The sequence below is a fragment of the Pempheris klunzingeri genome, chromosome 19, assembly GCF_042242105.1.
Source record: "Pempheris klunzingeri isolate RE-2024b chromosome 19, fPemKlu1.hap1, whole genome shotgun sequence".
In the NCBI taxonomy this organism is placed as follows: domain Eukaryota; kingdom Metazoa; phylum Chordata; class Actinopteri; order Acropomatiformes; family Pempheridae; genus Pempheris; species Pempheris klunzingeri.
Window position 1 is genome coordinate 866,138 of NC_092030.1, and position 23,819 is coordinate 889,956.

General features: G+C 45.9%; 1 protein-coding gene across 2 annotated transcripts in view; it reads left to right on the plus strand.

The window, feature by feature from the left end:
- LOC139218631 (rab GTPase-activating protein 1) overlaps positions 1-21,313 on the plus strand; it is a 62,464-nt gene extending 41,151 nt beyond the window's left edge. For both annotated transcript variants that reach the window (XM_070850272.1, XM_070850273.1), the window contains 13 exons: positions 899-1,012; positions 2,761-2,835; positions 3,371-3,496; positions 3,652-3,795; positions 5,122-5,163; positions 5,390-5,518; positions 8,491-8,583; positions 9,608-9,718; positions 10,294-10,398; positions 11,600-11,683; positions 14,659-14,730; positions 17,649-17,849; positions 18,883-21,313. In XM_070850272.1, coding sequence (XP_070706373.1) covers positions 899-1,012; positions 2,761-2,835; positions 3,371-3,496; positions 3,652-3,795; positions 5,122-5,163; positions 5,390-5,518; positions 8,491-8,583; positions 9,608-9,718; positions 10,294-10,398; positions 11,600-11,683; positions 14,659-14,730; positions 17,649-17,849; positions 18,883-19,005 — 1,419 coding nt within the window. In that variant the 3' untranslated portion in view covers positions 19,006-21,313. The remainder of the gene's footprint in view (positions 1-898; positions 1,013-2,760; positions 2,836-3,370; positions 3,497-3,651; positions 3,796-5,121; positions 5,164-5,389; positions 5,519-8,490; positions 8,584-9,607; positions 9,719-10,293; positions 10,399-11,599; positions 11,684-14,658; positions 14,731-17,648; positions 17,850-18,882) is intronic.
- The last annotated feature ends 2,506 nt before the right edge of the window (positions 21,314-23,819 follow it).

Here is a 23,819-nt window from a genome sequence, read left to right on the forward strand (position 1 = left end):
TGGAGTAACATTACTTATTCAGAGGCTGTTTGGTCCAAATACTGTGATCATCAATCATGAAGCGACGTGTGATTAATCTTTGCTCGTTCAGAGTCCAGTCTGGAGTAGTTACTGATCTGTGTGTGTGTGTGTGTGTGTGTGTGTGTGTGTGAGATCACAGTAGAGGGATATCCCAGAGAAGTGTGTTTATGGCTGATGGACATGTCACATCCCCACTTAGTGCCATATCACAGCAAAGCCACGTCCTCGGTCCCTCACGCTGTGGTGCTGGTGGCTCTTCCTGTTTTTGGTTTTTTTTGTTGGCAGGTGTCTGGACGGCTCAGGTCCAGGCTGAGGGTTGATTCGCTCTGTTTCAGATCAGGTCGGTAGCGGCAGAGGGTGTGATGGTGAAAGCTAAAGCTCTGTGTTATCAGCTGGGTTTTAAACAGCGCAGTATTTCACTCTCTGGTTGTTTTCCTATCAGATGACCTCCCTGTTGATACCGGGCTGAAGTGGGTCACTGTGCCAGAGGTTTTCTCTGAGTCAACATGATAAATGATAACACTCCCTCTGTGTTTATAAGACATGCTGTATTTATTTCTTTACAGTGGGCACTATTATTCTTGGTAGCCATTCATAGCATCATTTATCTGAGCTAAGAATGACTTGTCATGTCCTAAATTGATTAAAACCAGACCTGAGATGGACAGAACGAGGTGTACAGTGTGTACCGTAGAAGAGAACAGCCTGTGCCACCAGTAATTCATCCTGCACCGCACAGGAGACCTCAGCAGTGGGAACACTGACCACTGCTGGGCCTCCGAGGAATCATCAGCCCGCTGCTAATAAACAGTCATGTGGACTCAAAAGCGACTTGTGTTCACCCACCTGGATCCTTCTGTCTTTTTGTCCTCGTTAGGAGTCTCCTCAGGACAGCGCCATCACCAGGGACATCAACAGGACATTCCCAGCTCACGACTACTTCAAAGACACTGGAGGAGACGGACAAGACTCCCTCTACAAGATCTGCAAGGTGGGACACACACACACACACACATGTGACAGTATGTCAAACTATGTCAAACTTTATAGAGCCTGTTACAGAAAGTTAAAAATGGATGAGTGCAACAAGCAGCTGACTGTAAAACACCAGACGTGTGAACACACTGAAAATGGATGTAAACACAAATATATTTATATTTATTGAATATTTGCTTGCAGGCCTCGTAGAGAAGTGTTTGGTGGCATGAAGTTAGAAATCCACATGAAACACAAATCCATCTTAGAATAGATCATTAAAGCATCATAAACATGAGAGAAACGACCGATAACGACAGAATTAGATGGAGTTTCTGAGCCTCATCCATCTCAGACCTGCTCACACTTTTTATTATCATATGATTATTATTATTGATATTTATTCTAAACATTGTGGCCCAGGTGTAACCATTCATAACCTCAGGATGATGCTGTGTTTGTTAAAGTGTAATTGGAGATGTTTTATCTTCCTCCAGTGGTGAGACATAAATATTTGGTAATTTTGGGCTCATCTCTCGGAGATAAAATCACTCTGCATGTGAAACAGCGTCCGGTTCCCCTCTAATCCAGTCAAGTTACTGTGCAGGCGGCGACCAGGACAGTCGGTCTGACTGTGGAGCAGCAGGATCAGTAATTAGCCGAACAGCCGCTTAGTTTCTGGGTGGTTCACTGAGTTCACTGCCTGTCTGCAACTGCTCCGACACACACACACACACACAATAAATAGACTGTACTGTAATCAGTCCTGCAGCATGGCACACACACACACACACACACACACACACACACACACACACACACACACTTACTGATCCTGAAGTTGTGTTTCTGCCATGACAGTGATCATGTGCACGTACAGCACACACACACACACACACACACACACACACACTTCTACCTCCAGCACCGTCATCTCCCACACCAATGTTCACTTTTCTTCATGTTTCATTCATTATGTATTAGTCAGGTGAGGGCATCCATCTCTGCTCAGACAGCCACCTCCTCAGGTGTGTGTGAATAATTCAGCGGCCCTCCCTCTCCTGTGTGTGTGTGTGTGTGTGTGTGGATTGATCCACACTTTGTCTGTTCTCATTATTTGTGTTTGTAGCTCAGTGGGCCACTACAGGCCTCGTCCTTCTTCCTCTCTTTCTCTCCTCCAACAACTGATTCTTATATTATTTTGCATTTGATTTATTTACCTCATTATATTTCATTTGACCGACATCATGTCTGTCCATCACAGCCAGCTGAAAGTCTGCATGTTTATAAAGAAAAAGCAGGATTTGTGCACTTAATAATACAGTGCAGTGTATTATTAGTGAGCTTCAACAGCTTTAGGTCTCTAAAATGACTGGACGTTACTGTCAGTAGTTTACACGACACAATTCAAGTGCTCTAATCTGCTGTGGGTTAAAAAACTAAATATTCACATGACTGATATGACGGTGCTTCTCTTTATCTTTGCTGTTTAATTTAAAGCTGTGTTGATCCCTCCTCGTCCGGATCCCCCCCCCCACCTGTCCAATAAAAGTTCAGACTGATAGTGAACCCCCCCTCCCTCAGCTGATCTGCCAACTATTCAGGAAAAATATTTTTGTAGCTTTGGTTCCTGTCAGCTCTTCTTCTGTCTGTCGTCTGTTACACAATAATTGGACGAGCACCACCCCAGAATTCTTTAAACATCATTTCATCATCAATATTTAAACTCTTCCTCTCTGCCCCCCCCTCTGTCCTCCCCTCCAGGCCTACTCTGTTTACGACGAGGAGATTGGCTACTGCCAGGGACAATCCTTCTTGGCCGCTGTGCTGCTGCTGCACGTGAGTTCACATATCAACAGAAAAATCCCAACTCCTCCAACCATAATACTGATAATGATAATAATAACTTGGCTTTATTTAGCGCCTTTCAAGAGACCCAAGGACACTTTACAAAGAAGAGAAAACAAGAGCAGGAGCAGAGTCAGGAGAGGTTGTAGGCTGTGATTTCAGGAGCTGAGAGTTTGGTTTTAATGTGACGTCCGTATCTTATTGACTTTCTGCACCGTTGAAAGAGCAGCCCGGCTCCTTCTGGACGTTTTTAGTGGAGGACAGGATGTGCATGATGTCTGTTCCTGCACTAAAACAGTCTGAGATCTGAGGAGGCATCTACAGGATACTGACATGTTAGTTTTATAAATACTGGAGCGGCTCGCCTCGAAGCCTCCTGCACTCCAGCGACATGCCAACATCGCCACCTAGTGGACAAACAGTGTCGGTGCTAGATGTTTTTATGGTTGTAGAGCCTCACCTGAAGCCTCCTTAATCAGAGCAGGAGCAGGTTGTGATCACAAAGTCTGCTGGTTTTCCTCGTCAGATGCCGGAGGAGCAGGCGTTCAGCGTGCTGGTGAAGATCATGTTTGATTACGGGCTCAGGGACCTTTTCAAGCAGAACTTTGAAGATCTGCACTGCAAGTTCTTCCAACTCGAGAGGCTCATGCAGGTGTGTGTAAAGCACAGCTTCATCTTCATCTTTGTCATCTGTTCACTGATTAGTGCTGCTTTTTGGTCTGTGACCTCTGCGTCCATATGTCCTCCTCCTCTTTCTTTCCTTCCCTCCTCTCTTAACCCCTCTCTCCCTCTCTCGGTGATGAACAGGAATATATACCGGACCTGTACAACCATTTCCTGAACGTGGGTCTGGAGGCTCACATGTACGCCTCCCAGTGGTTCCTCACGCTCTTCACAGCCAAGTTCCCACTCTACATGGTCTTCCACATCATCGACCTGCTGCTGTGTGAGGTTGGTAGTAAAACACAAGACACATTTCATTTTCAGGCTATTTAGTTTTGCTGATTATCGACACCTGAACGTTACGATGTGAATAAATCCCCGTTTCTGTTCTCTTCGCCGCCATGTTGACTGTAGGGGAGGCCGGGATTGGTTGGAACACTTCTCAGTTCTCTGGTGTCGTTTACTTTGAATATTCAGACAGTTCAGGTCTCATCTAGAAATAAATATGTATATATATTTATTATATAATGTGTGATAAATATGTTTTAATGGACACAAATGTTTTTATTCTATCTATTAAAGTCATAGTAATATTTAGGTAATAGTTTAGGTAATAGTTTAGCTTCTTAACACTTGAATTTACCTCCTTTTTACATGTTTTTGCACCACAGAGGACTGAAGGTGTTTTTAGAGGTCGAATAGAAACAGACAATGAAGGAGCAGCTAACTGAGCTTCAGTAGCAGAGAAATAAATATGTAATAAGTTAGTTAGTTTTATTTTATTGAATCAAATCACACATTGCACCACAGCTGTAATGAATCATGTCGTGTTGGGATTTGCTTCACCGGCCACCGTGTGTCGTGATGGAGACGCACAAACAGAAAGTTAAAGGAGTTTGAACGTTGTTCTCAGAGCGGCCGGTCGTCCACCGGGGGAAGAATTCCTTATGTGATGAGACTAAAATATTTCTCAGACCTGAACGTCGAGCTCTACCCAACCACCCCATCAATCACCTGAATAAGACCGTTGCTATGGCGATGCATGGCATTGATGCAGTACAGCAGCAGGAACTGGGAGACTGTCCAACATTTAGCCAGTGATGGGCAGACAGACAGGACTTTAAATCACACACAGCCTCTCAACGCGTCGATCCGAGTCTTCAGGTCGGCCGGTTCAGTCCTGAACCCCCCAGGAGAGACCCAAATAGCAGGAGAAGGAGACACAGTGCAAGTTCAGCTGGTGAAGGAAGACCTGCAGTTCGATATCTAACGTCTAGTTTAGATAAATCTCATTTTATTATTCAAAAAAACATCTGGATTATGTGTCTTCATCATTGTTGACTGTTCATTGATGGCATGAACATAACTGAATGCTGTTTCAGGACTTTAATTCTTTAACGGAGCCAGTTATTGTAATTTTGATGTACTTATACTTTTGGACTGAGAGCATGTATATTTGTACAACTATATATTAATGTTTAATAGCAAAATGGGCCTTAGATTTAATTAAACTGGTATTAAAAACTCAGAAAAAGTCTTAAATCCACTCTTGCTGACACAGGTAGACGCCCTGTGTTCTGCACAATGAATCTGAAAATGTGTGTTTAATTTCAGGGCATCAGTGTGATCTTCAACGTAGCCCTGGCCCTTCTGAAGGTAAGGCTGCCCACACAGCGTGGACACACACACACACACACACACACACACTGCAGACGCCAACAGAAAATCAAACCATGCACAGATTTCACCCGTCTGAAGGTGCAGATGTGTGTCATCATCTCTGACATCTAGTTTGGGAAACCTGAAACCTCTATCAGATGCTCTGGGGAGTGTAAATGAGCCCCCGATTTACTCTCCGTGTTCCCATCCCCGTTTTCCTCAGACATCAAAGGACGATCTGATCCAAACGGACTTCGAAGGTGCCCTCAAATTCTTCCGTGTCCCGGTTCCTAAGAGGTACCGCTCAGAGGAGAACGCAAAGAAACTGATGGAGCTGGCCTGCAGCATGAAGGTGAGTCTCAGTGTTGGAGCGCAGTCGCCTCACATCCCTCTGACTATTTCAGCCTCAGCTCTGTATGGTCACAGTCACCTCATGCTCGTGTGGTTCTGGTCTTCAAAAAGTCCAGAGCTCCTCAAACATTAATAGATTTGTAATGATGGAAACAAAAACAGCTAATCAAGGGCGAATGTCCTGTTTACATTAGTGGATGAGACCTCCTGTGGTCCAGCAGTGCTGCTACAAACCACTAGGGGGCACTTTTGAACTTTAAATCAAGTTTAATAGATGAAACACACACACACACACACACACACACACCTCTCTTTCTGTCTGTCTCTTAAACACACACACACACACACAGTCACACCTGTGTCCTGACCTGTTTTGAGCAGCCTGGCCCAGTTTAGAGGGCCTGACTTTGAAGGTAACTTTGGGCAGAGATATTTATTATCACAAACTCTGAGAAGGAGCCGGCCTGAAGAGAGAAAAGAGCTTTTAGTGTTCTCAGTTGGACCAGTGAGCTGCACACACACACACACACACACACACATAGTGAGCAGAGGAAAGTCTAGTGGAGCTGAATCAGAAGCACCTGGACTGTCGGTTATTTCAGGTCTGCATATCAATCATGATTTTGGACTGATGATGGGGTCTGACAGGATTCAAAACCACTAGAACAACTCCTTTTTTCTTTCATTTTTCTCCATTCGACTCACCTTTACTCTTTATGTAATCAATAAGTAATCAATAAGTCTGAAACACCCGCATGTAGTGACACAAAGGCTCATCGACTCTAAGAAGCTGTTTCCGGCTCTTTATTTGGAAAGAGAAAATAATTCCAAGAAGTCATCTGGCGAATTGACCCCGCCGAGTCCTGCAGTGTTGGAGCAGGAAATTAAATCTGAGTCCAGGTAGGCTAATCTGAAGCCTGGATGTCACTACAGGGGGATTAACTGTCCAGATTACCGCTGCCCTCACTGACTGATGATGCCGCCGTCTGATTGGAGCTCACATCTCTCCGGGTTGCCTGGGGCTCCGTGTTTATTGCCCATTTTAGCTCAGATTTTGCAGCTAAATTGTGTCGGACACCTCAGAGAGCTGAATTAAATGCTGGATTATTACATTTACTGCCTATCTGGGGATCAATCTGTGTATGTCTAGACTCTGACTCTAGAGTAATGGAGTTTTATTGTTTCATAGATTAGTGCAGTTTTTATTTATATCTCACAGACCCTTTGAACTGTTGACCCCTCATCACCCCCCCCCATGATGAAATTAGTACTAAACCTTTAAAAGCAGACTCAGGATTACAGAGATCCTCGTGTCTCAAGTCGAGGACAGAAAACAGTTGCTGTGAGGTTGAAGAATCAGTCAGGTGACGTAGAAATGTTTGAGCTTTACGTTGTAACGGAGGTCTAAGGTCATTATAAGTTGAGTTATTTTCAAGTGATTATGTGACAAACAGCCAGTTCACAGAAAGTATTCAGCAGACGATCTCAGGATCATTCATGTCACCATTTCACCCACTTAATGAAGAACAGTTGTAGTTTTTTGGTTGAGAAGAGCAGAGAACGATCAGCAAATCAGCCAAGAGCGCAGGGGATTTTACAAAATGGCTGCACAGGTAATCTGCTAATTCACGATGGATCCAGAACTTGTGAGCTGATAAATATTTTATGTCTACTTGACGCCGCTGCACAGAGCCGCGGTCGCTCTGGGCTCCTAATTGCTTCTCTGAGTTGTAGCTTCTGGAGGCTCGGCTGTCTGTCAGGGTTTGGAGAGAAAGTAGGAAAAAAGAAAGAGAAAGGAGACGGATGAGGCAACTCCTGCCCCGAATGACCTCATGTACCATTTACAGAGCAGAAAGTACGACACACAGAAACACAGTCGGAGCAGGGCGGCATATGGGCCCCGCTGTCCCAGTTCTGCCAACATGGTGAGGTGACGAGAGCGAGGAACATTTGGATCATCTCATGTTCTTACTGTGGGATAAAACTGAGCCTCAGACTGAAACACACACCGGTGGGCAGGCAGGCAGGCAAACACAAGAGTGTTGATGCTGCAGCCGCAGGTAGATGCAGGTGGTTTGTGCAGCGTGTTGGGCAGCAGCTGGGCAGTCAGAGGTCTGCTGATGAGACGTGAGAGAGAGAAAACTGCAACTGAAGGCATGAATGTGGCAGAACTGTCTGTTTGATTAGTTTGTCAGCGATCAAATTAATCGTCAGCTATTTTCAGAGTCAATTTGTTTTGATAAATCAAATTGTTTTAAGACATTTTAGATTCTTACTTTCTGGTTTCTTTACTCCTGTAACAGTAAACTGAATGTTCTGGATCAAACAACTAATCGACAAATCAAGAACATTTTGCACAGGTGACTCGATAATGAGAATAATCATTAGCTGCAGCCGTAGATTAGAGTCGTGCTGCTGAACCTGAACTCTGAACTCTGTGTGCTGCATTCAGTGTTCATCACCTCAACAACATGACAATAACTGGTATGGACTGCTGACATGTAGAGAGTTTCAGTTCCCTCCAGAGGAGCAATAAAACCACACAAAACATCCACAAGTGTGTGATGGATTATAGAGTTTAATCCACGATTAGAAAAGCAGCCGTATACAAGTTCAAAATGCTGTCACCAGTGATTTCTGTGTGCTGCAGGAGCTTTTAAAAGCCGTCAGTGAGAAACTTGGAGTGTGTGGACGGGAAGATGGCAGCAAAGCAGCTCGTCAGACAGAAGTTAAGAGTAACAAACTGGGCCTGTAATCTCTGCATATGCACCGTTACTTCATATTCAAATGAAGAATCCATAGTCCAGCAAAGATTAGGAATCTTGCATCCCTGTTTACAAAAGATTGTGAAGACTCGTCTCTGGCAGCCACCGCCAGTGCCCCCGCCAAAGACTTTATATTTCTAGTTTTCATGTGTAGTTCTTCACATGTGCGATGCAGCTGATGAGTTTTTCTGTTCTCGCCGCCCAACAGATCAGCCAGAAGAAGCTGAAGAAGTTTGAGAAGGAGTACCACACCATAAGGGAGCAGCAGGAGCAGCAGGAGGCCCCCATCGAGAGATATGAGGTAGACACAGACATGAACACCAAACAGCAGCAGGGCGTCTTTAGAGCGCTGCACCGACTCTGTGAGCAACATTATCACATAGTCCTACAGTCTATTACAGATATTAGCGCCGTGTTAATGACGGCTTAAATCTTTTCTGTCACAAACAGTCCTTGTCCAGGGTGACAGGCTGAGTCTAAACAGCACGAGATCATCAGTCACACCGTCCTCTTAAAACACTTCCGACGAGCAGACGCCATTTTGTGTGTTCGAGCTGTTTTCATACATTTGGCCATCGGGTCTTCAAACTCGATGCAGCTGACTGCCGGCGGATGTTTGTTCAGTCTTAGTTTGATCATTTGAAGATGCTGAAGGATATTTGAGACGATCACAGTTGCAGCTCTGTACCTCGGCGTCTATTTAAATCCCTTTCAACAAATCCAGCAGCCCCGTCGGTTTACGTTTGACTCAGTTCCTGTTTGTTTGAGCACGTCGCAGCATCAAAATGACTCATTTGTTTTGATATGAACATTAGACGTGACTCGCAGAATGAAGCAGGAATATTTCAATCAAAAGCCCTTACTCAGAAATGAGAGCGTGTGTTATTTTCAACAAAAGCTTCGACACTGAGTCACCTGGCAAGACGGCATCCTGGGAGAAGGTTGTACTGTTTTTAATAAGGATCCGTCACGATTTAGTTGTATTGACACTTTATCCCCTGAACTCTTGTTAATGATGTACAAACAGGTCGTGTCCTGTTAAACATTACTGACAGCGTTGCTCTGGCTGTAGTTAACTTTTACACTCTGACAGTCATGAATGTGAAAGCAACAATATACAGGATGACTAACTCCTTTTCCCTCCTCCGTCTCTTCACTTTCCTTCCTCTTTCATGTTTCCTCTCTTCTCTCTGTTCTTCTGCTGCTCTGTGCTGTCCCGCTCTTCTTCTTCATTATTTTTTCTTTCTTTATTTTGCCCTTTCTTTCATTTCTTCTCTCTTCTTCTTCTTCTTCTTCTCTCTGTATCTGTCTCTGTGTCCGTCCAGCGGGAGAACCGTCGCTTGCAGGAGGCCAACATGCGTCTGGAGCAGGAGAACGACGACCTCGCACACGAGCTCGTCAGCAGCAAGATCGCCCTGCGCAAAGACCTCGACAACGTAAGACAAAGGATATGTGTCTGTGTGTGTGTGTGTGTGTGTGTCTGTGTGTGTGTGTGTGTGTGTGTGTGTGTGTGTGTGTGCAGACCTTTTGTGAAAATGTTACGACTATAAGGACAGTGGACGGAGGTGAGTGTGTGATGTGTGTGCCAACAGTTGTGCAAGAACTGAATGACATGAGAAAGCATAAGTGTGTTTGTGCAATAAAGACACTTACATAAAGGGAAAACCTTTATTTACACAATGAGTGTGTGTGTGAGTGTGTGTGTGTGTGTGTGTGTGTGTGTGTGTGTGTGTGTGTGTGTGTGTGTGTGTGTGTGTGTGTGTGTGTGTGTGTGTGTGTGTGTGTGTGTGTGTGTGTGTGTGTGTGTGAGAGAGCGAGAGAGGCAGTGACGTTCAATTGTGTGCATCTTTGTCCTTGAAAAAGAAAAATGTGGAGAGGAAACTAAGAGGAAAGTAGGGCAAGTTTAACTTTCAATGACCTCATCAACAGCGTGCTGTTCTCTGTGTGTGTGTGTGTGTGTGTGTGTGTGTGTGTGTGTGTGTGTGTGTGTGTGTGTGTGTGTGTGTGTCAGGCTGAGGAGAAGGCAGACGCCCTGAATAAAGAGCTGCTGCTGACCAAACAGAAACTGGTGGACTCAGAGGACGAGAAGAGGCGACTGGAGGAAGAGTCTGCGCAGGTTAGAGCCAACAAACGAGGCCCCTCTCTCCCCGACGTCCAGGTTTTAGACTCCCGTCCATCTTTTCTCTAAATCTCATGTGACCAGCGGGGTCACGGACGGCCGGAGAGGGTCAGCACCGCTGCAGCACATATTCACAGGCAAAGGAATCATCAGAATCAGGCTGCGTTCAGGCGGACGGGTTTAGTGGACGAGAGCAGGACGGTAAAATGACATGAAGAATTACTTTTTACCGTCTTCCACAGCAAAAAATGCAATAATGCATTATTAAATTATCAATAATACAATGTAAACATTAATATGTTAAACAGCACAGTATCACCATAGCAACAGGTTTTCCCGTCCAGAAGGTGTTTGTCAGTCTGTGAGCGCAGCATTATTGTTAAATCTCCCGTCCTGGAGTTGAGAGGGAGGCCAGCATTAACGTGACTGAGCCAAGAGTCGGCAGGTTCTTCCTCTTTCTGGGGATGATGATGATGATGATGAAGATATTGTTAGTGTGTATAATAATATATATGGTGGAGATAAAACCTTAACACAGTTCTTTAAAACTAAGGCTCTAATTCTGTTTGCCTGAGTGGAGCTGAACTGATGCTTACACATTAAAGGGTTGTTCCGTAGTTCTACAGGGTGGTAACTGTGGGCTGTGCAATAGATGAGGTGTGTAACTACACGTTGGGGCCTCGTGGTGGAGGTGATAACAGTGAGTAACATCAGACGTCTAACTAAACAAAACCCACACTGTCTGTAAACTCAACTTAAACAGCTAAATAAATCATCTGGGGAGAGTAAATCTAACCTGAAGAGCCGTCATGTGATGAATTCATCCCCTTTAGACAGACAGCAGATGTCAGGCTCTGAATGTGTCCGTCCACTACATCCGTCTCTGTCCAACACAACCTGCCGTCGTCATCCGTCTCGTCTACAGACAAAACAACAAAGACAAACTCTCCGCTGTCTGAGGACGTCGGCTCATCTGTGATGCCGACTGGCTTGAGTTCAGTGAAGAGTCCTTCAGACCCGCTGCCCTCTGAGTGATTTATGTGCTTCCACAGAGGTTGTGTGGAGGGCGTGACTTTGCCCCGAGCCTCCAACCTGCCAATAGTCCTCTCTTCATGTGACGGCACTCACACGGTCTCTGGGGCATCATCTGCTCCTGCCCTGCAACAGCCTAACAGTATCTGTGTGTGTGTTTCCACAGCTGAAGGAGATGTGCAGACGAGAGCTCGATAAGTCTGAATCAGAGATCAAGAAGAACGGCTCCATCATTGGAGAATATAAGCAGGTATGTGCTGCATGTGTGAACCTCCAGACATCAGTCCTCAGGAGGTCTGGTGCTGATACAGCCGTCATCATACTGAAGTATAGTTAAGAGAACTGAAACCCTCCCACATTTCCCATAAATGTTTTTGAGCACTTTCTGATTTTCCGTCCAACACAGAAACAACATTAAACACAATATAGGAGTATATTAAACATATGCATCCAAAATAGAATACAATAATAAATGTAAGCTGTGAAAAACAAGGAGAAGAATGTGTTTTGTTAAGTGACAGGCAGACATTTACACACAGGACCGTCACAGCGTCGTGTGTCACACATCCTGGCCGACACACACACGTTATCCTGAGGGGGACACAATCCTGTAAGTCACTGTTGGTAGATCATTAGTCCTGCAGGGTTTTTAATAACAATAAATCTCATTTGTGGAGAAAATAAGAATCTTTCTCACAGAACAATGATTAAAATCTGAAGGGGGAGACATGCAGGTGAATAAAAGATATTAAATGAACCTTAATAAAATGAATAGATATAATAAAAGAGAATAAAAGAAAAACTACACTGAGTATAATACAGCTGAAGTCAGACCAATAGAATATTTAAAATCAATCCCAAAGCCCCCTGGGAGCCGGTGTTAAAGGGCCCTAACCATAACCTCTGGTCCTCGGCAGAAACTAGAAGCTCTCTGGACACTAATGATGTCCAGAGTTCATCTGACCTGTGGCTTCGGTTTAATTTACTTTAGGAGCTTTAATATCCAGAGCAGATGAACAGGAAGCTGTTTACTGATCTGGAAGAAGCTTTTCTAACTAAAGATGCCACTGAAAACAAAGCAGGGAGCTACGGTGTCAGTAACCGACGATCACTCACACTGACGTCCAGTAACTCTGTACAGACATGCTTGAGGTCAGCCAGACGCGTGTTAAAAATTAAAAAGTGTGGTGACATTTAAAAGGTGACTTGGCAGAAGACTCACAACATGTCTAAAGGAAGAACTGGTGATGTTTAAGACCGGAGGAAAATTCAGCGAAGATTGGAGCGACCTCATACCTGTTAATTACCCAGAATCCTTGTGTTACCTCTGAGGTAGCTTTGTCTGAATTATCAGCTCATCTCCTTTTCTGGCTCCTTTTTTCACGTCCAAGCACTGAAGCTAATGTAAGAGCACGATACAAGATACAACATCTAATTCTCCCCCTCAGCTGAACCTGGAGCCTCTGACGACCATCTTCTCAGTTCCTCTTTTCATCCTTTCAGATCTCATCCCGTCACTTGATGCTTAAATATAAACCTAGTCAGATCAAGTGCTATTAGCATCAACACGGAGACATTATGCAACGATCCAGCTCCTCTCGCTCCCATGTGGGTGAGGAGGAGGGGGGGGGGCACAGAAATAGCAAGAGGACGAATTTAGAAACAGACCTCAACTTCACCTGAGTCTAAAAATACTGGTGGCAGATCCCCAAACTGCTGACAAGAGCTGTCACCAAGCCGAGCGAGGCTGATGGTTGTGTGTGTGTGTGTGTGTGTGTCCGACTGTCTGCGTGAGGCTGAAACAGTGCTGAGCTGAGTGTGAAAATGGGGCTCTGACAAAAATAGTTCTTTTTGTGACAGGGAGGAAGGGGCTGATGGAGGGAGGGAGGGAGGGAGGGTGAGGATGAACGGCAGTGTGTGGAGGAGAGAGAGCAGAGGGAGGACAGAAGCATTCAATCCTGTGGGATTGACAAGTTAAGGAAAGCCCCAAAATAGCCTGCATTGTTTTCCAACCCAGATAACTCAAATTATTCTCCAAATATCCTTTCCTATTTCAGAGGCTGTGAATGCTGCGAGTTTCTTTTTGTGGGATTAGAGCCAAAAAAAGCTTTGTGTGCTAATTGTCCCTCCGGCCCACGAGGACAGAGGAATGTCTGCTAATGGTGAAGCTAAAAACGGTGTCGCTGCAGGAGAGGAGTCGGTGGAGACGCACCGAGGACGGCCGCTACTCGCCAGGTTCAGCGGCGTGAGCCACAGCTCGTGTCTCTGAGGGCCTGTTAGCATCAGACTTCTCTTAGTTCTCACACTTTGAAGAGAAATGACTATTCGGAGCACCGAGCGCTGCATCCTAATTGCCTGCCTCTGGTTCTGAGCTTAAAACAAAATATTACAAGCGTGGTGGAGCTATTAAAATTGCATGTGCCTACATATGTCCACTGTAAGCGTTCTGTACACTGCATACATGCATTATTGACCAAGAAAACAAAAAAAATCTCCAGGCAGCAAAGTTGCAGCAGGACCAGATGAATAATTGAGCGAAAATATTTTAAATAAGACAGAAAGATATGAAAAGCATAGAAAGGGTTTTGAGCCCAAACTATGAGAAACTAAATGTGTAATGTGACATAATAACGCCTGTTGATGATGTCTAAAGCAGGAGGAGGGAGAGATGTACAGTAGAGAGCACGGGGAATCAGAGAGATCTGCAGAGAGCAGGAACAGACAGATAGTCTGACTACAGAGAGGTGGGATGACCCCGTGTTCCCGTTAGGATGACTCATGTCACATCGATCTCTCTGTTCGTTGGCAAGCTGGAGCACAAGTGTGTGTGTGGGAGGGTGTGTGTGTGTGTTTGTACTGTCTGTATGTCGGCACGTCTGTAGCGGAGGGCTGTAGGTATAGGAGGAGGAGGAGGAGGAGACAAAGATAGGCACATGTATAGCCATGTGTGTGCATTCTGTGTGTGAGCGCTGCTGGAAAAACACAACTAATGGACTTAAGAGAGTAAGAGGATGAAGTCTGAGCCGCAGAGGCTGATTTACCAGGAGCCACGCAGCAGGCTGTGCACAGCGGTTTGGTCAGGAGGACGGTTAAAAACAGTGTGTCAGCAACAGCACAGTTCACTGACACACAGACTCACTGCACAAGTGTAATGTGAAATATTTATAAAGTCTAAAACAGCTGCTGCGTGTTGATGATCAAACTTTGTCTCTCTGGTTCACACAGATCTGCTCCCAGCTGAGTGAACGACTGGAGAAACAGCAGACGGCCAACCGAGGAGAACTGGAGAAAATACGGGTGACCTACACACACACACACACACACACACACACACACCAGCCCCTTATCTTTACCTGATTCTGACCTTAAACCAGGTCTAAACCCTCAAACAGCCCTTTGAGGTTGTGAGGACCAGCTGACTGAGCACTGAATGAATGTGTGTGTCTTTATTACTAATTGAAGAATTGAGGACTGTGGACGACGGCCCGGATCAGCGTCACATCATCACCAGCTCTCATGTGTCTGTTACCCCCCCCCCCATGAACCACCACCACTCATGGAAAAATAACCAAACTTCACTTTAGACCAGCATAGTGACTGTGATTCAGTATTTACTTTCAAATAGAAATAAATCGCTCTACAGTCTGACCAGCACCACATGATAACAGACTGAATTGATTTGAATGACAAATCGTTGTTCAGCCACTGAATTGTTGAAACACAGTTGATCACAGCAGAATATTGACGTCCTCAAGCCCAAAGATCATCATGACAGTGAGGATCTAGAAAATAACAGTCACAGTAACAACTGGCTCTGATCCTCGGTGCCGTTCTGAGGTTTTGAATCTTCTCGCTGAATACGCTGGTCGTCGAGTCTTGTAGTCATGTACTCGTCGCACGCGGCCTCGTGAAGCTTCTTTAATGTGTGGTGTTGCCTGGTGCTGTTGCTACGGTAACGAGGCGCGCCCCTCCTGCTCTTCGGCGGTTCTGCCGTTTTCAGGCGGTGGTACTTTCAGCATCAACGTGTGCGCGTGGCGAAGGACTTTAAAGTTTTCCATGTGGCTTTCTTCATCCACTATGTGCATGCATCCGTCAGCTGGAGCAGCACGTGTGCACCTGAAAGTGTTTCATGTGAAGAACTCCAGCTTTTGAGATTTGAAAATTGGTCTCTGTTCGGTTTGATTAATCATGGAGGCGCAGTAGCTCTTTCTCCTCCCTGATCCCAGCAGTGTTGCAGGTATGTTGGGAGCTGTGCTGCCGTCTCATTGTCTCGACTGGCTGTGAAATCAAAGCTTTTGGGGAAGAATGAGGAGTCGGGCTGAGAGCCCGAGCCAGGCGTCTCACTTCCAGCACTTGGCGGCTGAACTGTTTGTTTAAACTGCGTCTGGGAGAAAGGCCATTTTGGCAGAGAGCTCAGAAAGGACTGCCCAAGGACTGAGAGAAGGACAGACCAACAGTTTATCGCACCAAGGACACGTCCTGTAAAGGCTGCAGCTTCTGTGTGTGTGTGTGTGTGTGTGTGTGTGTGTGTGTGTGTGTGTGTGTGTGTGTGTGTGTGTGTGTGTGCGCGCGTGGGTGTGTGCGCGCGCGCGTGTGTGCGTGTGTGTGTGTGTGTGTGCGTGTGTGTGTGTGTGTGTGTGTGTCTGTGTGTGTGTGTCTGTGTGTGTGTCTGTGTGTGTGTGTATGAGTGTGTGTATGTGTGAGTGTGTCTGTGAGTGTGTGTCTGTGAGTGTGTGTGTGTGTGTGTGTGTGTGTGTGTGTGTGTGTGTGTGTGTGTGTATGTGGGAGTGTGTCTGTGAGTGTGTGTGTGTGTCTGTGTGTCTGTGTGTCTGTGTGTGTGTGTATGTCTGTATGTGGGAGTGTGTGTGTGTGTGTGTGTATGTGGGAGTGTGTCTGAGTGTGTGTGTCTGTGTGTGTGTGTGTGTGTGTGTGTGTGTGTGTGTGTGTGTGTGTGTGTGTGTGTGTGTGTGTGTGTGTGTGTGTGTGTGTGTGTCCATCCTCACGTCTGCTCTCGAGTTTTCTTCCCTTTAATATTTACTAATAATGGAGCAGCAAATGGAATGAAACTGTCAGCAGCTGCAGTTATAAGGTTATAAAGGGGAACAATGATATACAGTCAATAAAATATAATTGTAAGTTACAACAGCGTTAATTAGAAATGTTTAAATAATGTACTGGCACACTTATTCACCGAAGCTCTATTTAAAGTGACGACAGAGACGCTCTCAGCTCGGCCGCTCTGCTGCTTCATTAAAGCTCTCATCCACTTGTGCCGTGATGAGCCCAGACACGTTCGGTATAATTACGATCCCGCTTTAAACTCAGCTGACAGTTTAATCCAAATCAAATGTAATAGTAATGAAATGTTAACTCTGAAGGCGTATCTCAGCCAGCGATGTCCTGTCATGAACTGAGGTGCTCTGTTACCGCACTCATCCGTCTGCAGAGGTCTGACGGGAGGCGGCCTCCTGAACGGGACCTGCTCCGGTAGGAGGTCTGGTAGCCATGAGCCAAAGTTAGACGGAGCAGGTGAAGCAGGAAGCAGCAGTAGTTTGCCACCTTCTAACACCTCCACTGTAGCTTAGCTTATCAGAGCTAAACGCTAACGTCCTGCTCCCACAGCAGCACCAGAAAACTGTGAGCGAGTCAACGTACCTGACTGCTTTTTCATCCAGCAGTCAGTAAGTACAGCACAGTTCTGTCTGCACTCATTATCTGCTGCTGTTTGCATCAATGCTGTGTCCCAAAAAGAGCTCTTTGACTAAAGGGCTGGGGGGGTTACTCCAGAGAACACGGCCTCCTTTCAGACTGTCAGATCTCTGCAGGACAGAAGTCTGGACGTATCTGCATTTACTTCAGACATGATGGTTCTACGTCTCGTCTCCATCTTTCTTGGACCTTCTGCACACTTACAATAGTCTCGCCGACCAGAAGACATGAAGGTGTCCACAGACTGATGTCTGCAGACAGACACAGCAGCAGAGCGGCTGTCAGAAGTGATCTGAGCGTACGAAGGATTAAATCTAGAGCAGGAATCAAATAACGACAGAGCACTAATTAGCTTTTTCTCTTCAGCGACACCTCCCAGCCTCATTTGTCTGTCTGTTTCTAAAGTTAGTGTTCCCTCTTACCAGTGAGTCTCTCTGTGACAGAGCTTAAAGGTAGACTAGAGATGTCACTGGTTTATTCTCTGTTTGTCTTCCCTCCACCTCTAGTCCAAAGTGGAAGGCTGTGAGAAGTGCAGCAGCCTCTTCAACAAAGAGGGTCGTGTGCGGGCCGCGGTGACCACGGCGCCGGCGGGGGGGACGGAGGAGACCGATGAGGAGAAGGAAGGTTTGAAGAACCAGCTGAGAGAGATGGAGCTGGAACTGGCCCAGACCAAACTGCAGCTGGTGGAGGCCGAGTGCAAAATCCAGGTACACAACAGGCCAAAATCCACCACAGCTGAACAGCCAGCGTCCAGAACAGTGTCGGCCCCGTTGTTTTCTAAAAACCACTTGAGTACTTGAGTACAATGTCAGCCCAGCCAGGACCTTATTTTCTAGCTGGTTGTTGCTTTTGATGGTAGTTTTAACTATTCAGCTTTTGCCTTTGCAAAGTGAAAATGAAAACTAAGTAAAGGTTATTAACAGTAGTATTACAGCAGCTCTTCCCACGAGTCATGTGGTCACGTCACGCTCCGGTGTTGTTCCTGCGGCTGCTGCAGAAGCTGTTAAGCAAACAGACCTTGAGTCTCATTCAGTCTGCCGTACTGGCCTTTGTCACTGCAACACTTTGATTCATTCTTAAAGGCTGAGAGTCTGTTTCTGAGGGAGGAGGCTGCTGACTGTATCAGGCGTCATAAAGTCTGAGGGGTGAAGTGAGACGAGCTCATTTCAGTCCAGTCAGTTAGGCCTGTGTGTGTTTGGGGACATCCTTCTCTTAATATCTAGGCTGCTTGTCTTTATGTTGCTGTGTGTTTCACCTTCACAGCTACTATAAAGGGGGGGTCACATTTCGACTGTCATGACTTTATCAGCTCCTAATGGGCAGCAGAGGCTCCACAAACCACAGCACAGAATTAGCTACTAACAAGATATGGTTAAAGAAATGGCAGCAGTATCAGTGAGCTGGACTTCATTTACAAAATGATTGATCAACAGTGTCTGCGGCAGCGTTCCGGTCTGATAGAACTAGAAAAAGAAGAAAAGAAACAGGGCCAGAAGCCAGAGAACTATTTATGATACACGTTTTTGACCAACAGCAGGAAGGAGCTCTGTTGGGAGTTCACTGGGAATGATGTCAAAAAGAAAGATGAGGGTTTGATATGATGGATGGTGTGTCAGAGCGAGAGGGGAACAGCTGATACAGGAGAAGCACACAGCTGCCTGAGCCAGAATCAGTTTATTGGCATTACTGGACCCACGCTGAGTGTCTTAGTCACGGCTCCTCTCTCTCTCCTCCCGTCAGGACCTGGAGCACCACCTGGGCCTCGCCCTCAACGAGGTGCAGGCCGCCAAGAAGACCTGGTTCAACCGAACGCTCAGCTCCATCAAGACGGTCACCGGGACGCAGGGCAAGGAGACCACCTAACCAGGCCGGCAGCTCTGGACGACTAACTCAACCCACTGGGCCGTAACTTTAACCCGAACACTGACCGTTAAACCCCAGGATGACCGTTACTACAGGCTGTCTTACTTGTTATCAAAAATGTCCTCGTGTCTTCCCCCCCTCCCCCCTCCTGATCTCATCACCCCCATCCATTTCCTCTCCACTCCGACCCAAATGACTGCAGCCCACCGCGCCGATGAGAGAGGGTTGAAAAACATACAGGTGAAGTACAGAAGGTCCCGCTGTCCCCAGAGAGCCGATGTGCTTCCACCGGTCACACAAAGAGCGTGAAAAAAAAAGAATGCTTCATTTGTTTCTGTCTTTGTACTGCTGATATTAAAAGACCCGCAGAACCGGGAAGGTAGGACATCTGAACTGTAGCTGTCCTGACGGGATAGAGAAGAAAACACTCCGTCCTGCCTCACCCGTCTGCGTGCTCCCCCCTTAACTACTGGCACAAACCAACCAGTCTCTGTAAAGTTTTTGTTTTAGGTACGAGAGCTAATAGACGCCTTTTCAAAACTGAGCTTTTTCTAATTTACGTTGAACAATACCTTTCTTTTTCTATGTATGTACATGAATGTGCTTATGTAAAGAGGGTGTGTGTGTGTGTGTGTCTGTGAGGTGTGTGTGTCCATGTGTGAGAGAGAAAAGTGTTTGAATGCATGAATAATCAACTGAGATGACGTTAAAACGTGTGTATAGCAGAAAGAGTGTGTGGACGTCCACGGGAAAGAAAAAGCACTATGGTTGTGAGTGTGTGTGCATGCATGTAAGGGAAGTTTCTTCCTGACTGTCTTGTTTCCTTTAATGTTCAAATAAGTCTATGAATGATGCTAAAGAAGAGTTTGCTGACGAAGCCTTGATCTGAAGGTCGATGAAGATGATACTTGTGGATATGAATATATAATTTACAATAAGAGCAGAAGTGTAACAGGCCTTTGTGATTACAAACCGCTGCATAACGTTCCTCACGTCAGATCTCTGACAGAAAACACGCCTGAGGTTTGTTTGGTTTGGATGTGACGGCACAAAGAAACTAAAATAAAACCTCCAAACCAGACAAACCTCTGTGTGTGTGTGTGTGTCAGAGCGCCGCTTAACCCGAGTGCTGCGACGCTCGTTACAAACCGTCACCACTGAGGGGAAAAGTAAGGTCACAATGGAAAACACACACACACACAGAACGTGGAAATTCCCACCACACTTGAACACACCTTCTAAACCCACATCCCTGGCACTTCCTGCTCTGTGACCTTTGACCTCGACTGGCAGGTTCACAGTTATTGAGCAGTGGGGGGGGGGGGCAGACAGAGAGAACAAACACTCAGTGGCCACTTTATTAGGAACGCCTGCTTGTTAATGCACGTCTTCCAAACATGCAGACGAAGCTGGAGAGGTTTGGTTCCTCTCTGTGTGCCATGTAGGACAGGATGAAGGAGGGAGGTGTTAGAAGCTAACAGGAGGGACACGGTGTAGTTCAGCTCACTGTAGCAGTAGACAGCTGGGATTTCCTGGCTTACGATGGGTCCCTGAATGCCACACTTTTACTGTCACTGCTGTGAGACAAATCGCTCCTCATCTGGTGACAGAAAGTTGTTTTTAATGGGCTGATGGGCAGCGGAGCAGGGAACCATAGCACAACTTTAGCCACTTTAGAAAGAATTCAGCAAGTTTAGCAGGAAAAGAAGATATTAGATACTGAAGTGGCCACTGAGAGAAGAGTCCAGGATGGGGGGGTTAAACGGTGCTTGTGTGTGTGTGTGTGTTTTCATATTCAACAATATCCAAATCTCTGTTCACTCTAGCAGTAGACTGAAGGAAGGAAAACCTTCTCTCTCATTTACCAGCCTAAAACAAACCGACACTGTAAACTGCATCCAACTTGAAGGTCGAATCTGATTGGCTGGAGTCTACTTGTGATGTCAGAGGAAAAGTCCGCATGAGGTGGAAAGACACAAAGGGCCGTTCCTCTGAAGGCACTGGGTTGTATATAACAGACAGTAAAAACTGATTATTGAGTTTTTGTTGATGATTTTCTACTCTGTAACTATAACTAATGTTGCCTACTTGTACCTACCTACCTGCTGCCGTGCTACCGTTTAATCCACAACAATGTTTTATGTTTTTAATGTTTCTTTTGCTCCAAGCTTCTCAGTCAAACTGCTGTTTGGTTAATTAAATGCCAAAACGTAGCTTTATCATCCAACAACAAAAACATTATCAACGTGTGGACATTGTAATAGTGTAGGATGCATTGTGTATACTTCATGAATTTCAATATAAAGATATCGACACAACAATACGTCTGCCTCTCTCTTTGTCAGCTCAGGTTTGAGCTGATGGAAGCAACACTTTCATTTGCACAAACCAAACTGATCAGACGCCTCACTGGACGCTAGAAGTCCTGATAACCAAACACTAACTAGCAGTGTGCCGCAGCACAGCGTTCACTCTGATCACACAATGAGAATCAAGAAAACTAAATGTTAAACATCTTCTGTTTGCAGCTCCTCGAACGTGAACTTCAGGTGTCACTCTGGTGGTCGAACGGCTCCGTTCACACTGAACTGACCCACGTGCACAAAGAAGCAGCTCCAGAGACGTCACACACAGCATGTTCGTGAACAGATGAGGACAGACGAGGTGAAACAGAACCCAAATCTGGCTTTGTGTAGCTGGTGGCTGCAGCTCCTGTACGGAGGAGTGTGTGGATGTGACGCTGGAGCCCACAGAGGTACGACTGAACGGCTTCACAGACACATTTCATCCAACTTAAAGGAGTCAAAGGTCTTTCAGCGACTCTCCACAGGACTGATGTCGCTGAGAAAGTGTCTGGATGAGTTGGGTGGGAACAGGTAGAGTTCAAACTGAGGGCACACTGCTGAAAAACAGGCCTGAATCTGATTCACATATCACAGTTCAAACGATCAGATTCTGTGTGAACAGACCCGAGACACATGGGGACACAAAATTCAGACTTGGGGCCGTTTTAAAGGCTCTGCTAAACTGGGAGAGGCATTTTGTCCAAGTTTCAAACATATCAGACATGAACGTATGAACAGAAGTGATCAATAGCAGCAGCCTGATGTGACCCCAAACTTTGCTTTCCTGAAAAATACATTTCTATGAAGCCAAAGTTCTCAGATATTAAATTCTGTCTATTCAACATAAACAAGCAGCCACCCAACAACTGTACCTGAATGAAAAGGATTCTGGGTAAAATCAGGAACTTATCGATCGAAGAAAAAGCAAACAAGACAGGCAGCTCTCCTGCATACAGGAGCACTACAAAACCTGAATATTACATTTTACTGTCAGCATTTATTTCTGTATTTGGTGCTGTGTTACAGTCTCTTTCAGTGTTCAACTGAAGTACCAAGTGATTCTGCCTCATTGTCAGAAAATCAGTCAGAGCCATCAAACCCTTCTGTCGACCACTTTTAATAAGGATGGGAGCAGCTAATGCTGCTTTAAAAGTTCTCCACCGAAGTTCATCATTTATTGGTGTTTTGCATCTTAATCTGTCTTCCAGGTTCAAAGCCATCTTCTCTAAAAATCTATGGAGCCAAACATGCCGTTTCATCTCCGCTTCACATTACGTACGAAGAGGAGAACGAGATAAACGAGGCGCATGCTGTTGTTATAATGAGACTCCTCCGACTCGCCTCCTGGGAACACTTCTCTGGACATCTGAGAGAGTTTTCAGCATGAAAATAAACCCGTTTTCTTCTAGCTAATTATGTCTCTGTCTGCCAGCCACTCGAGCTGGATGGAAATCTCTTCATACCTTCTTCTGACTGCAGTCCCATCTCTCAGCTTCTCCCTCTGAGAACATCCCTCATAACACATGGCTGCATTCTTATCTGTGTCAGGGAGGAGTTATTTTCTGCCGTGGCCTCGGTGTATAAAGCGAACAGTGTGCACCGATTGTGCCGGAGGTCTCACATAGATCATGTGGAGTGTTTATAACTTCGTGCGGGCCCATGAAATTATCACCTTTAGTGATGACGGCTGTTGGGCTCTCGGCTGCAGATTGCGAAGCAGCAGGAAAGACAAGTTGGGAAGGCGGTACCTGCAGCGGCTGGAGGTAACAGGCCTCACCATCTCCCCCACCGCCCTCCTACTGCCACGTGTGACAGAGCTATAAATACGACCAGCCAGGCAGCAACAGAGTAAAATGCAAAGGTGGAATGCAGAAGGGACGGGCGTCTTCGGTTGCTGGTTAGTGATTTGTGAGGCCGGGAATGTGAGCGTGGGAATGTGGAGCTATTTGGACCCCAGAGCCTCCCATCGACCTGCTGACCTCCACGTCACCTGATCTCCTCACCGCAGACACCCATCTCGTGCTACTTTGGCAACCAGCAACTCTGACATGTCTGACATCAGATGTGGAAAAGTACCTCAGCACCTTGAGCTTCTTCCTGACGAGGGACAAAACCCACAGTCACTTCTCTTCTCTGCTAGCCTGACATCACCTCACCACTTCACAAATGCAAATTAGTCCGAAACCAGTTCGATTCCCGAAGGGGCGTCACCAACAAACACAGAGCAAAACACCTCTGGACACGACTGGACAAACCTCCAACCAGTCAGAGCAGTGAAACATGTGACATCTTCCTTATCGACTAAAGCTTCAGGTTCAGTCGTTCCTTCTTCTACAGGTTCCTTTAATATACAAGCAGAGGATTCATCAGAACGCTCCACATCAGCAGCAGCCACAGCACAGTGACGTGGTGACGTGGCTCTGAAGGGACGTTCCTCATCATCAGTGCTCTTACCTTTCATACTAATGA